Below are 11513 nucleotides of genomic sequence, written 5' to 3'. Positions count from 1 at the left end.
TAAAAGAGCCGACAGGCAGTCTTACCCCACTCTGTTACATTTATTGAAACCAAAGACTTCAAAACTAACTGGTACAAATCTCAAAACAGGGTTTCTTACAGTTCACCCCCAGAAAAATCCAAAAACACAAACAAGACAAAGTGTGTGAAGAAACATAACGCAGTGGGATGGTCGCTGTTGGTGTTGCACGCTGCCCGAGACACAACCCAGGCCGACGTCTCTGACTCTTGACGTGAGGCAGAGAGAGCACAGGGGCCAGGAAGAGGCGCAGGCCCATTCAGGAAGTCAACAACACTGAACACTGAACACTTCTGTCTCGCTCGGCCCGGACACTTGGTCACACAGGAGCCAGGGGTGTCTCCTCCTGCCCTGGATGGGACAGCTCTCTCTGCCACGCTCTCCCCGCACCAGTGCAGGCTAACGTCCTGCTGCCAGCCCACAGCTCTCAGACACACACTTCCACAGCAGGCTCTGAGGGCCAGAGCGTCAGTCAGGAGCTTTCTCACTGTACCACAACTACCTCAACACTGTCTCCCCACCACACCCTCACACAACTTCTCCCACCCTTCTCTCCCCTTCCCAGTGTCTCCTCACTCCCCCTCACCCCATTATCTCTGACTCCTCACCCTCTCAATCCTTCTCACCCCTGACTCCTCACTCTCCTCACCCTGACTCTCCTGAGTCCTCACCCTGACACCCCTGACTCCTCACCCTCTCAGTCCCCGTCACCCCTGACTCCTCACTCTCCTCACCCTCTCAGTCCCCGTCACCCCTGAATCCTCACCCTGACACCCCTGACTCCTCATCCTCTCAGGCCCCGTCACCCCTGACTCCTCACCCTAACCCCCCTAACTCCTCACTCTCCTCACCCTGTCATCTCCTCACCCTCTCAGTCCCCGTCCCCCGTCACCTGTCCCACACCTCCCAGCCCTGTCTCCGTCTCTCTGGGCCTCAGAGCCCACAGACCCCTGTGTGACTCAAGTGACCCCTCATTCACAAAGACACTGTGACCTCAATACAGCTCAAGGCAGAGACTGGCCAGGATGAGCCCCTGCCCAGCCGGGGACAGGTTCCAGTCTCAGTAACTACCGCAGCCGCCCTGAGGCCACAGGGTGGAGAGGGTCAGAGGTGCCTCTCCCTGCTGCGCTGAGAAGCTGAATTGATGAAGTACCAAAGGAGAAACGCAGAACCGACATGGTCTCAGCAGCGTGTCTGTACAGGCAGGAAGAGCAGGCGAGGAGGAGCAGGGTGCCCAGACAGCAACAGAGAGCAGTCAATTGGTCAGTCAGCAAGGGCAGGACACACGGCTCCCCCAGCAGCGCCGACACGCCCCGACTGGAGCGGAGACTGTCGGGGTGCAGCACGTGTCTGGGGTTGAAGAAAAAGAGGAAGAAGAGGGGCGGCGGTCTGGCCGCACCGCTCACCTCTTCTTGGGGGCGTTGGCAGTGCGGGGTGGCGTGACAGGGCGCCCCGAGTTCACTCCTCCATACTGGTACTTGGCCTTCTTCTCTGATGGCTTCAGGATCTGAGGAGGAGAGAGCAGGGGTCAGCAGCTCCTGTCAAGGTGAAAGGTTTTACTGACAGCAACAGTCTCTGACCTCTCCCACTCACTGTCACACCTAATCTCACCTGTCCCCTCTGCCTCTCCCAGTCACTGTCACACCTAATCTCACCTGTCCCCTCTGTCTCTCCCTCTCACTGTCACACCTAATCTCACCTGTCCCCTCTGCCTCTCCCAGTCACTGTCACACCTAATCTCACCTGTCCCCTCTGCCTCTCCCAGTCACTGTCACACCTAATCTCACCTCTCCCAGTCACTGTCACACCTAATCTCACCTCTCCCCTCTGATCTCCCCTTGTCACAAATGGCCTTTCCCCTCTGAAATCCCAGTCACTATCACACCTGCACATCTGACATGACCTCTCCCCTTTGACCTCTCCCTGTCACTAACTCCTAACCTGACCTCTGCCCTCTACCCTCCCCCATCGCTGACTGAGCCCTGTGTGCTGGTCACCTGGAAGGAGCACATGAGCGACTCGTCCACACTCATCATGCCACCCGCGTTATCGAATTCTCCGCAGTAATTAGGAGCCGAGAACAGAGTGACCAGCTGCCTCTTCGCAAAGAACTCGTACCCATCCTCCACAACCTGGAAACACAACACACAACACTGTACATCAAGTCACTGCTCAATACACACCTGTCTTCTGCAACATAGAAACACAACAATAGACAACACTACACAACATCACACACAGTGAAGATATACTGTATACACTTTTGTACAGTACCTGATGTGCTCTACAGATGCTATCTAGTGTACACACACAGTGGAGATATAAATACATACACACACATCTGTACAGTACCTGATGTGCTCTACAGATGCTGTCCAGTGTACACACACAGTGGAGATATATATACACACACACACACACATCTGTACATACCTGATGTGCTCTACAGATGCTGTCCAGTGTACACACACAGTGGAGATATATATACACACACACATCTGTACATACCTGATGTGCTCTACAGATGCTATCTAGTGTACACACACAGTGGAGATATAAATACATACACACACGTCTGTACAGTACCTGATGTGCTCTACAGATGCTGTCCAGTGTACACACACAGTGGAGATATATATATACACACACACATCTGTACATACCTGATGTGCTCTACAGATGCTGTCCAGTGTACACACACAGTGGAGATATATATATACACACACACATCTGTACATACCTGATGTGCTCTACAGATGCTGTCCAGTGTACACACACAGTGGAGATATATATACACACACACACACATCTGTACATACCTGATGTGCTCTACAGATGCTGTCCAGTGTACACACACAGTGGAGATATATATATACACACACACATCTGTACATACCTGATGTGCTCTACAGATGCTGTCCAGTGTACACACACAGTGGAGATATATATATATACACACACACACATCTGTACATACCTGATGTGCTCTACAGATGCTGTCCAGTGTACACACACAGTGGATATATATATACACACACACATCTGTACATACCTGATGTGCTCTACAGATGCTGTCCAGTGTACACACACAGTGGAGATATATATACACACACATCTGTACATACCTGATGTGCTCTACAGATGCTGCCCAGTGTACACACACAGTGGAGATATATACACACACACATCTGTACATACCTGATGTGCTCTACAGATGGTGTCCAGTGTACACACACAGTGGAGATATATATATACACACACATCTGTACATACAGTGCCTTGCGAAAGTATTCGGCCCCCTTGAACTTTTCAACCTTTTGCCACATTTCAGGCTTCAAACATAAAGATATAAATGTTTTATTTTATGTGAAGAATCACCAACAAGTGGGACACAATTGTGAAGTGGAACGAAATCTATTGGATTTTTGAAACTTTTTTAACTAATAAAAAAATGAAAAGTGGGGCGTGCAAAATTATTCGGCCCCTTTACTTTCAGTGCAGCAAACTCACTCCAGAAGTTCAGCGAGGATCTCTGAATGATCCAATGTTGTCCTAAATGACTGATGGTGATAAATAGAATCCACCTGTGTGTAATCAAGTCTCTGTATAAATGCACCTGCTCTGTGATAGTCTCAAGGTTCTGTTGAAAGCGTAGAGAGCATCATGAAGACCAAGGAACACACCAGGCAGGTCCGTAATACTGTTGTGGAGAAGTTTAAAGCCGGATTTGGATACAAAAAGATTTCCCAAGCTTCAAACATCCCAAGGAGCACTGTGCAAGCGATCATCTTGAAATGGAAGGAGTATCAGACCACTGCAAATCTACCAAGACCTGGCCGTCCCTCTAAACTTTCAGCTCAGACAAGGAGAAGACTGATCAGAGATGCAGCCAAGAGGCCCATGATCACTCTGGATGAACTGCAGAGAACTACAGCTGAGGTGGGAGAGTCTGTCCATAGGACAACAATCAGTCTTACACTGCACAAATCTGGCCTTTATGGAAGAGTGGCAAGAAGAAAGCCATTTCTCAAAGATATCCATAAAAAGTCTCGTCTAAAGTTTGCCACAAGCCACCTGGGAGACACCCCAAACATGTGGAAGAAGGTGCTCTGGTCAGATGAAACCAAAATCGAACTTTTTGGCCACAATGCAAAACGATATGTTTGGCGTAAAAGCAACACAGCTCATCACCCTCAACACACCATCCCCACTGTCAAACATGGTGGTGGCAGCATCATGGTTTGGGCCTGCTTTTCTTCAGCAGGGACAGGGAAGATGGTTAAAATTGAGGGGAAGATGGATGCAGCCAAATACAGGACCATTCTGGATGAAAACCTGTTGGAGTCTGCAAAAGACCTGAAACTGGGACGGAGATTTATCTTCCAACAAGACAATGATCCCAAACATACAGCAAAATCTACAAAGGAATGGTTCACAAATAAACGTATCCAGGTGTTTGAATGGCCAAGTCAAAGTCCAGACCTGAATCCAATCGAGAATCTGTGGAAAGAGCTGAAAACTGCTGTTCACAAACGCTCTCCATCCAACCTCACTGAGCTCGAGCTGTTTTGCAAGGAAGAATGGGCAAGAATTTCAGTCTCTCGATGTGCAAAACTGATAGAGACATACCCCAAGCGACTTGCAGCTGTAATCGCAGCAAAAGGTGGCTCTACAAAGTATTAACGCAAGGGGGCCGAATAATTTTGCACGCCCCACTTTTCATTTTTTTATTAGTTAAAAAAAGTTTCAAAAATCCAATAGATTTCATTCCACTTCACAATTGTGTCCCACTTGTTGGTGATTCTTCACATAAAATAAAAAATTTATATCTTTATGTTTGAAGCCTGAAATGTGGCAAAAGGTTGAAAAGTTCAAGGGGGCCGAATACTTTCGCAAGGCACTGTACCTGATGTGCTCTACAGATGCTGTCCAGTGTACACACACAGTGGAGATATATATATACACACACACACACATCTGTACATACCTGATGTGCTCTACAGATGCTGTCCAGTGTACACACACAGTGGAGATATATATACACACACACACATCTGTACATACCTGATGTGCTCTACAGATGCTGCCCAGTGTACACACACAGTGGAGATATATATACACGTCTGTACATACCTGATGTGCTCTACAGATGCTGTCCAGTGTACACACACAGTGGAGATATATATACACACACACCTGTACATCCCTGATGTGCTCTACAGATGCTGTCCAGTGTACACACACAGTGGAGATATATATACACATGTCTGTACACACCTGATGTGCTCTACAGATGAGATCCAGGTCATGCCGGTTAAGGAACTTGCTGACCACATCAGCCCCGAAGGTGAAGGAGACCCCGCGGTCATTCTCCCCCCAGCCCTGGACATCCTTATCGGGATCTGACCACAGCAGGTCACACAGCAGCCCTGGGACAGAGAGAGGGGCTTTTATTGAGACACTGCCTGGCTGCCATGACTGATGAATTACACTGCTGCCATGGCAGAAACACAACATTTACATCAGAAACAGAGGCTAACTCTGTTCCTCAGGCTGTGACAGGAGATCACACACTGTGCTGCAGCTCTACTGAGTTTCCTCCCTAGCAGGTGTGGGAATCTTGGGATTAGATTTGTTATTTCAGAGAGGTATGTTTGTCTAATCTCAGAATATTTGAGCTCGCTGTCTCTTACCCTAGTCAGATAATATGTCTTTGTTGTAAATGTCTGTAACATGTCTGTAGATTTTATTTTACTTCTATTTTTTGTCTTGTTCCATGTTAATTTTATTATTTTTATTTGCTTTGGCAACACTGATTGTACCCATCGGTCATGCTAATAAAGCACCTTGAATTGAATTGAATACTCAGCTCTTGTGTTTAAGAGTCCTGCATCATTCCAGTTTGTGTTGTGTTGTGTGTGTCCCAGTGGGTGAGGTGGTGTTGTGATGTGGTTGATTTTGATTCGTGTTGCTGTAGCAGGGCTGTCCTGAGGCTGGCTGGTGTCAGTGAGCCTCCAGACCAGCTGGCTGAGGGGGCTCTTCTCTGGTGATGGTAGGAGTTGTGACACACTCCACCTGTGTCCTGGCTCAGACACACAGCCTCTTACCCGGCCTGGTCCTCACACACCTGTGTCCGGGACGTCTGTGGGCCTCATGATGCGTCGGATCTGCTCCATGGACTGCAGGTCTGGAGAGAGGCCTGGAGGGAGAGAGAGAGAGTCAGTCAAGAGAAAGGCCTGGAGAGGGAGATGCCAACAACACAACTAAACCAATGGGCATCAAAGTCTACCAAATCACACTACAAGTTAAACAACAATACCCTACCCTCTGGGACAAACACACAAATACAACACAGACTAGAATGCTACCAGACCAACAACAGAAAACACACTGAGTATCCGAACAGGGTGAGACACAACAAAGAGAAACAGAGATCATGTCAAGGTACAGACCCAGTGACCACAGCCTGGCCATAGAAACTGGGGACACAGGCAGACCTGGCTGCCCAGAGAGGACAGGCTGTGCTCCCACTGCCAGCGGGGAGAAATAGAGACAGAGGTGCACTTCCTACTGCACTGTGACAGATACTCTGGGATTAGAGAAACATTCTTCCCCAAATTAACACATCTAATCCCAGAATTCCCACATCTGCCAGAATCAAACAATGCTCCAAACCTACTGGGAAAGGAAATTCAATACAGTTGCAGCCCAGTGTGTGATCTCCTGTCTCAGGCATTGATCATGGCAATACAGCTCTTGAATTTGAGGCAGTCAGTCCTCTCACTGCTCGCACAAGTTTACAAGAAGAGACCACAGCATGACGGGACAGGACGTTGGACACGACTGGACAGGAAGTAAGAGTCGTTCACGCACTAACCCCCATGGCAGCAGAAGATCTTCTCATCGATGATGGCGGCAATGGGCAGGCAGTTGAAACAGTCTGTGAAGGTCTTCCACAGCTTGATGTTGAACCTGCGCTTGCCTAGGAGGCAGAGAGAGATGGACATTAACCTCCCACTTCAAAGGGTTAAAACTGTGTAACGGACTGGTACGGCCTCATTTATATACTGCGTACAATTTGGTCACCATGTTTTAGAAGAAATCTTACTGCTCTGAAATCAATCCAGACTTGAGCAACCAGATATAATCTGGGGCTTAAGGGACTGTCCTACACTGACAGACTGAAGGAACTGAGTCTCTTTAGTTTTGATGCATCATCCTTCTTGGAGAACAGGGCTGTCCACCTGACCAGGGTATCCTGGACAGAACATACACTACACTGGGCCCCCATTACTAAACCACTCAGCACACTGGGCACTACCTGCCTGAGGACTGGGGGTACCCTGTCCACACACTGCACACCCAGCTCCCTGTGCACCCTGCCACCAGACAGACGTGAGCTCCAGTTTCACGCCCCGTGACTCACACTCGTCATAGAAGCCGTAGATGCGGTTGATGGAGGCGCACTCGTGGTTGCCGCGCAGCAGGAAGAAGTTCTCAGGGTACTTGATCTTGTAGGCCAGCAGCAGGCAGATGGTCTCTAAGGACTGCTTGCCCCGGTCCACATAGTCGCCCAGGAACAGGTAGTTGGCCTCAGGGGGGAAGCCGCCGTACTCGAAGAGCCGCAGCAGGTCTGTGTACTGACCATGGATATCACCTGAGACAGAGAACACACAGAGCTGATCCATAACACAAAGAGAGCACACAGAACTGGTCAATACCACACACACAGAGAGCACATAGAAATGATCAATAACATAGAGAGAGAGATAGCACACAGAGCTGATCAATAATTCAGTGTGATCTCCTGTCCCAGTCTGAGGAACAGAGTGAGCCTGTCTCTCAATAATAACAATACAGTGTGTGATCTCCTGTCCCAGCCTGAGGAACAGACAGTGAGCCTGTCTCTCAATAATAATAATACAGTGTGTGATCTCCTGTCCCAGCCTGAGGAACAGACAGTGAGCCTGTCTCTCAATAATAATAATAATAATAATAATAATAATAATAATACAGTGTGTGATCTCCTGTCCCAGCCTGAGGAACAGAAAGTGAGCCTGTCTCTCAATAATAACAATACAGTGTGTGATCTCCTGTCCCAGCCTGAGGAACAGACAGTGAACCTGTCTCTCAATAATAACAATACAGTGTGTGATCTCCTGTCCCAGTCTGAGGAACAGAGTGAGCCTGTCTCTCAATAATAATAATACAGTGTGTGATCTCCTGCCCCAGCCTGAGGAACAGACAGTGAGCCTGTCTCTCAATAATAATAATACAGTGTGTGATCTCCTGTCCCAGCCTGAGGAACAGACAGTGAGCCTGTCTCTCAATAATAATAATACAGTGTGTGATCTCCTCTCCCAGCCTGAGGAACAGACGGTGAGTCTGTCTCTCAATAATAACAATACAGTGTGTGATCTCCTGTCCCAGCCTGAGGAACAGACAGTGAGCCTGTCTCTCAATAATAATAATACAGTGTGTGATCTCCTGTCCCAGCCTGAGGAACAGACGGTGAGTCTGTCTCCCAATAATAATAATACAGTGTGTGTCCTACTGTCCCAGCCTGAGGAACAGTGAACCTGTCTCTCAGTAATATTAATACAATGTGTGATCTCCTGTCCCAGCCTGAGGAACAGACAGTGTGCCTGTCTCTCAATAATAACAATACAGTGTGTGATCTCCTGTCCCAGCCTGAGGAACAGACAGTGAGCCTGTCTCTCAATAATAATAATACAGTGTGTGATCTCCTGTCCCAGCCTGAGGAACAGACAGTGAGCCTGTCTCTCAATAATAACAATACAGTGTGTGATCTCCTCTCCCAGCCTGAGGAACAGTGAGCCTGTCTCTCAATAATGTTTTATGTGATGTACAGTAAATGACAGTCCAGTGAGGTGTCTGTAAGTGTTGTGTTAATGGGCAACACTGTAACTCGTCGTCCGTGTCTTGAGTGTGAGTGCGAGTCCACTGACCACAGATCTTCAGGGGGGCCTCCAGCTCCAGCAGGATGGGCTGGCTGAGGAAGATCTCCCTGGACTTGAGGCACAGGCCCCGCACCTCCGCCTCCGTCATCTGTACGATCTTCCCTGGGCGACATCCCCGCACTGAGACAGGGACAGGAGGACACGCAGAGAGAGAGAGACGGGTTAACACAGAGACAGGTGACTACACAGAGAGAGAGACAGGTTAACACAGAGACAGGTGACTACACAGAGAGAGAGACAGGTTAACACAGAGACAGGTGACTACACAGAGAGAGAGAGACAGGTTAACATAGAGACAGGTGACTACACAGAGAGAGACAGGTTACTACACAGAGAGAGAGGGAGACAGGTGAATAGAGACAGGTTAACATACAGAGAGAGAGCTCAGTGACCAGCCTGGCCATAGAAACTGGGCGACACAGGCAGACCTGGCTGCCCAGAGAGGACAGGCTGTGCTCCCACTGCCAGCGGGGAGAAATAGAGACAGAGGTGCACTTCCTTCTGCACTGTGACAGATACTCTGGGATTAGAGAAACATTCTTCCCCAAATTCAGAAATCTAATCCCAGAGTTCCCTCACCTGCCAGAGTCACAACGGGTCCCAATCCTACTGGGAGAGGGAGGAGGGAACGCATCTGAACTGGCAGCCCAGTATGTGATCTCCTGTCACAGCCTGAGGAACAGTGAGTCTGTCTCTTAATAATGCTCCATTCGCCTACAGTATATGTCAATATTTTATAATATGTCTTTGTTGTAAATATCTGTAATATGTCTTTAGATTTTATTTTACTTTTATTTTTTGTTGTTTCATCTGAATTTCATTATTTTATTTGCTTTGGCAACACTGATTGTACCCATCGGTCATGCTAATAAAGCACCTTGAATTGAATTGAATCGAGACAGGTTACTACACAGAGAGGTTGAAACAGAGAGAGAGACAGGTTAACATAGAGAGAGGGAGATCAATGCAGAGAGAGAGAGAGGTTAACACAGAGAGGTTACAACAGGAAGAGACAGGTTAATACATAGACAAGTTAACAAGTACTGAGAGAACAGAAACAGGTAACACAGCAAGGCACTGCGAGAGGTTAATACACAGAAAGAGAGGGCTTAAAACAGCTCAACACGGAGAGACAGGTTAACACGGCTACCACAGGTCCACTCTGGACAGCTAGGTCTGCCCCTGACCATCTGCTCGGTGTTTACAGTCCAGGGCCCTGCCGTGTTTGTTAGCGTATCCCTGCCCTGTTGCGTCACGGAACACAGTCCTCCGTCGCCATCGATACACTAACAAGTGGCCACTTATAAACACAAAATATCGCCTCCTACAGTCTTATATCGCGACTCCATTTCACACGCGATTACCCTCACATTCGTCCCGAGCAGCAGTAAAACTGCTGTAAAACACTGCAGCTGCGGTGCGTGTCCTGTGTTTATTTCTCTGTTCCGCGTCCGGGGAGAAGACGGGTTTAAACCGGCTTCTGGCGGTGCTGTCTGGCGAACAGGCTCCACCAGCTCGGTCCGGTCTAGCCCGGTCTACCGGCCCGGTCGCGGCTAACGTCGTCAGAACCAGCTTCGGTGCGTGGGCAGACACCCAGTACACTACACGGAGTGGCCGGGAAGCGCTCCCGAGTGGGAGTTTGTGTCCGTGAGCCGCTGTGAACACAGCAACCCCCCGTACCTGAGTTTCCGTGTCCCGACACACAGGCACAGCGAGACGGGGCTGACACACTACATACTGCACACCTGTCCGTACTGCCCTTCACGGTGTCCGCTACAAAGACGGAGGCCCCGACCCTCCGATTCTCCTACCTTCCAGGAGCCGAGAGATGAGGCTGTCCACATTCAGGTCACTCTCCGCCATCTTCCCAGCCGAAAAGCTGTGCCCGCTCACCGCCAGACGGCGCCAAAAACCGCGCTAAAGTAAACGGCGCAGCGCCGCTCCCGCACGAGTGCGCCCCCGTCACCCGTTGGCTGAGTGAGTCGGGGGCGGGGGTGAAACTGGGACTCGCGTCCGGGAGCAGAGTGGACAGGGCACTCCCAGTCTTCAGGCAGGTAGTGTCCAGTGTGCTGAGTGGTTTAGTAATGTGGGCCCAGTGTAGCACATATTCTGTCCAGGATACCCTGATCAGGTGGACAGCCCTGTACTCCAAGAAGGGTGTACTCTCCTGCTTGCTACTCCTAGTTCATGACACATCAAAACTAAAGAGACTCAGTTCCTTCAGCCTGTCAGTGTAGGACAGTCCCTTAATACTTGTATCAGTCTCCTCACAGTCTTCTCTGTTTAAGACTAAAGAGATTCAGTTCCTTCAACCTGTCAGTGTAGGACAGTCCCTTAATACTTGTATCAGTCTCCTCACAGTCTTCTCTGCTCAAGACTAAAGAGACTCAGTTCCTTCAGCCACATAGGTGATGAGCAGCTGTTAGGTTACAATTATATGATATATAATATGCTAACTACATGATATATACAGTAAACTCTCCAATATACTCTGTGATATGTGATTTACTATAA

General features: G+C 48.9%; 1 protein-coding gene across 1 annotated transcript; it reads right to left on the bottom strand.

Annotated features, from left to right (window-relative positions):
- Positions 1–21: 21 nt before the first annotated feature.
- Positions 22–10922, bottom strand: ppp1cb (protein phosphatase 1, catalytic subunit, beta isozyme). The gene is made up of 8 exons (XM_069199172.1): positions 10811–10922; positions 8988–9119; positions 7445–7675; positions 6896–7000; positions 6146–6217; positions 5296–5447; positions 2016–2150; positions 22–1525 (listed from the first exon to the last, which is right to left on the bottom strand). Exons 1-8 carry the CDS (start codon positions 10860–10862, stop codon positions 1421–1423), a joined length of 984 nt encoding a protein of 327 aa, XP_069055273.1. The 5' UTR covers positions 10863–10922; the 3' UTR covers positions 22–1420.
- Positions 10923–11513: the final 591 nt, after the last annotated feature.

Source organism: Lepisosteus oculatus, chromosome 2 (genome assembly GCF_040954835.1).
Source record: "Lepisosteus oculatus isolate fLepOcu1 chromosome 2, fLepOcu1.hap2, whole genome shotgun sequence".
Classification (NCBI taxonomy): domain Eukaryota; kingdom Metazoa; phylum Chordata; class Actinopteri; order Semionotiformes; family Lepisosteidae; genus Lepisosteus; species Lepisosteus oculatus.
The sequence above is the reverse complement of the archived record's forward strand: the minus strand, read 5'-3'. Positions and strand labels throughout refer to the sequence as shown.

Bases quoted from the DNA above. Each gene is read 5' to 3' on its own strand.
- ppp1cb (XM_069199172.1), bottom strand. From the start codon at position 10,862: ATGGCGGAGAGTGACCTGAATGTGGACAGCCTCATCTCTCGGCTCCTG. The intron at 2,151-5,295 runs GTGTGTACAGAC...TTGTGTTTCCAG, and splicing joins TCATCTGTAGAGCACATCAG to GTTGTGGAGGATGGGTACGA. The intron at 1,526-2,015 runs GTGACCAGCACA...TCTCCTCCTCAG, and splicing joins CGCTCATGTGCTCCTTCCAG to ATCCTGAAGCCATCAGAGAA.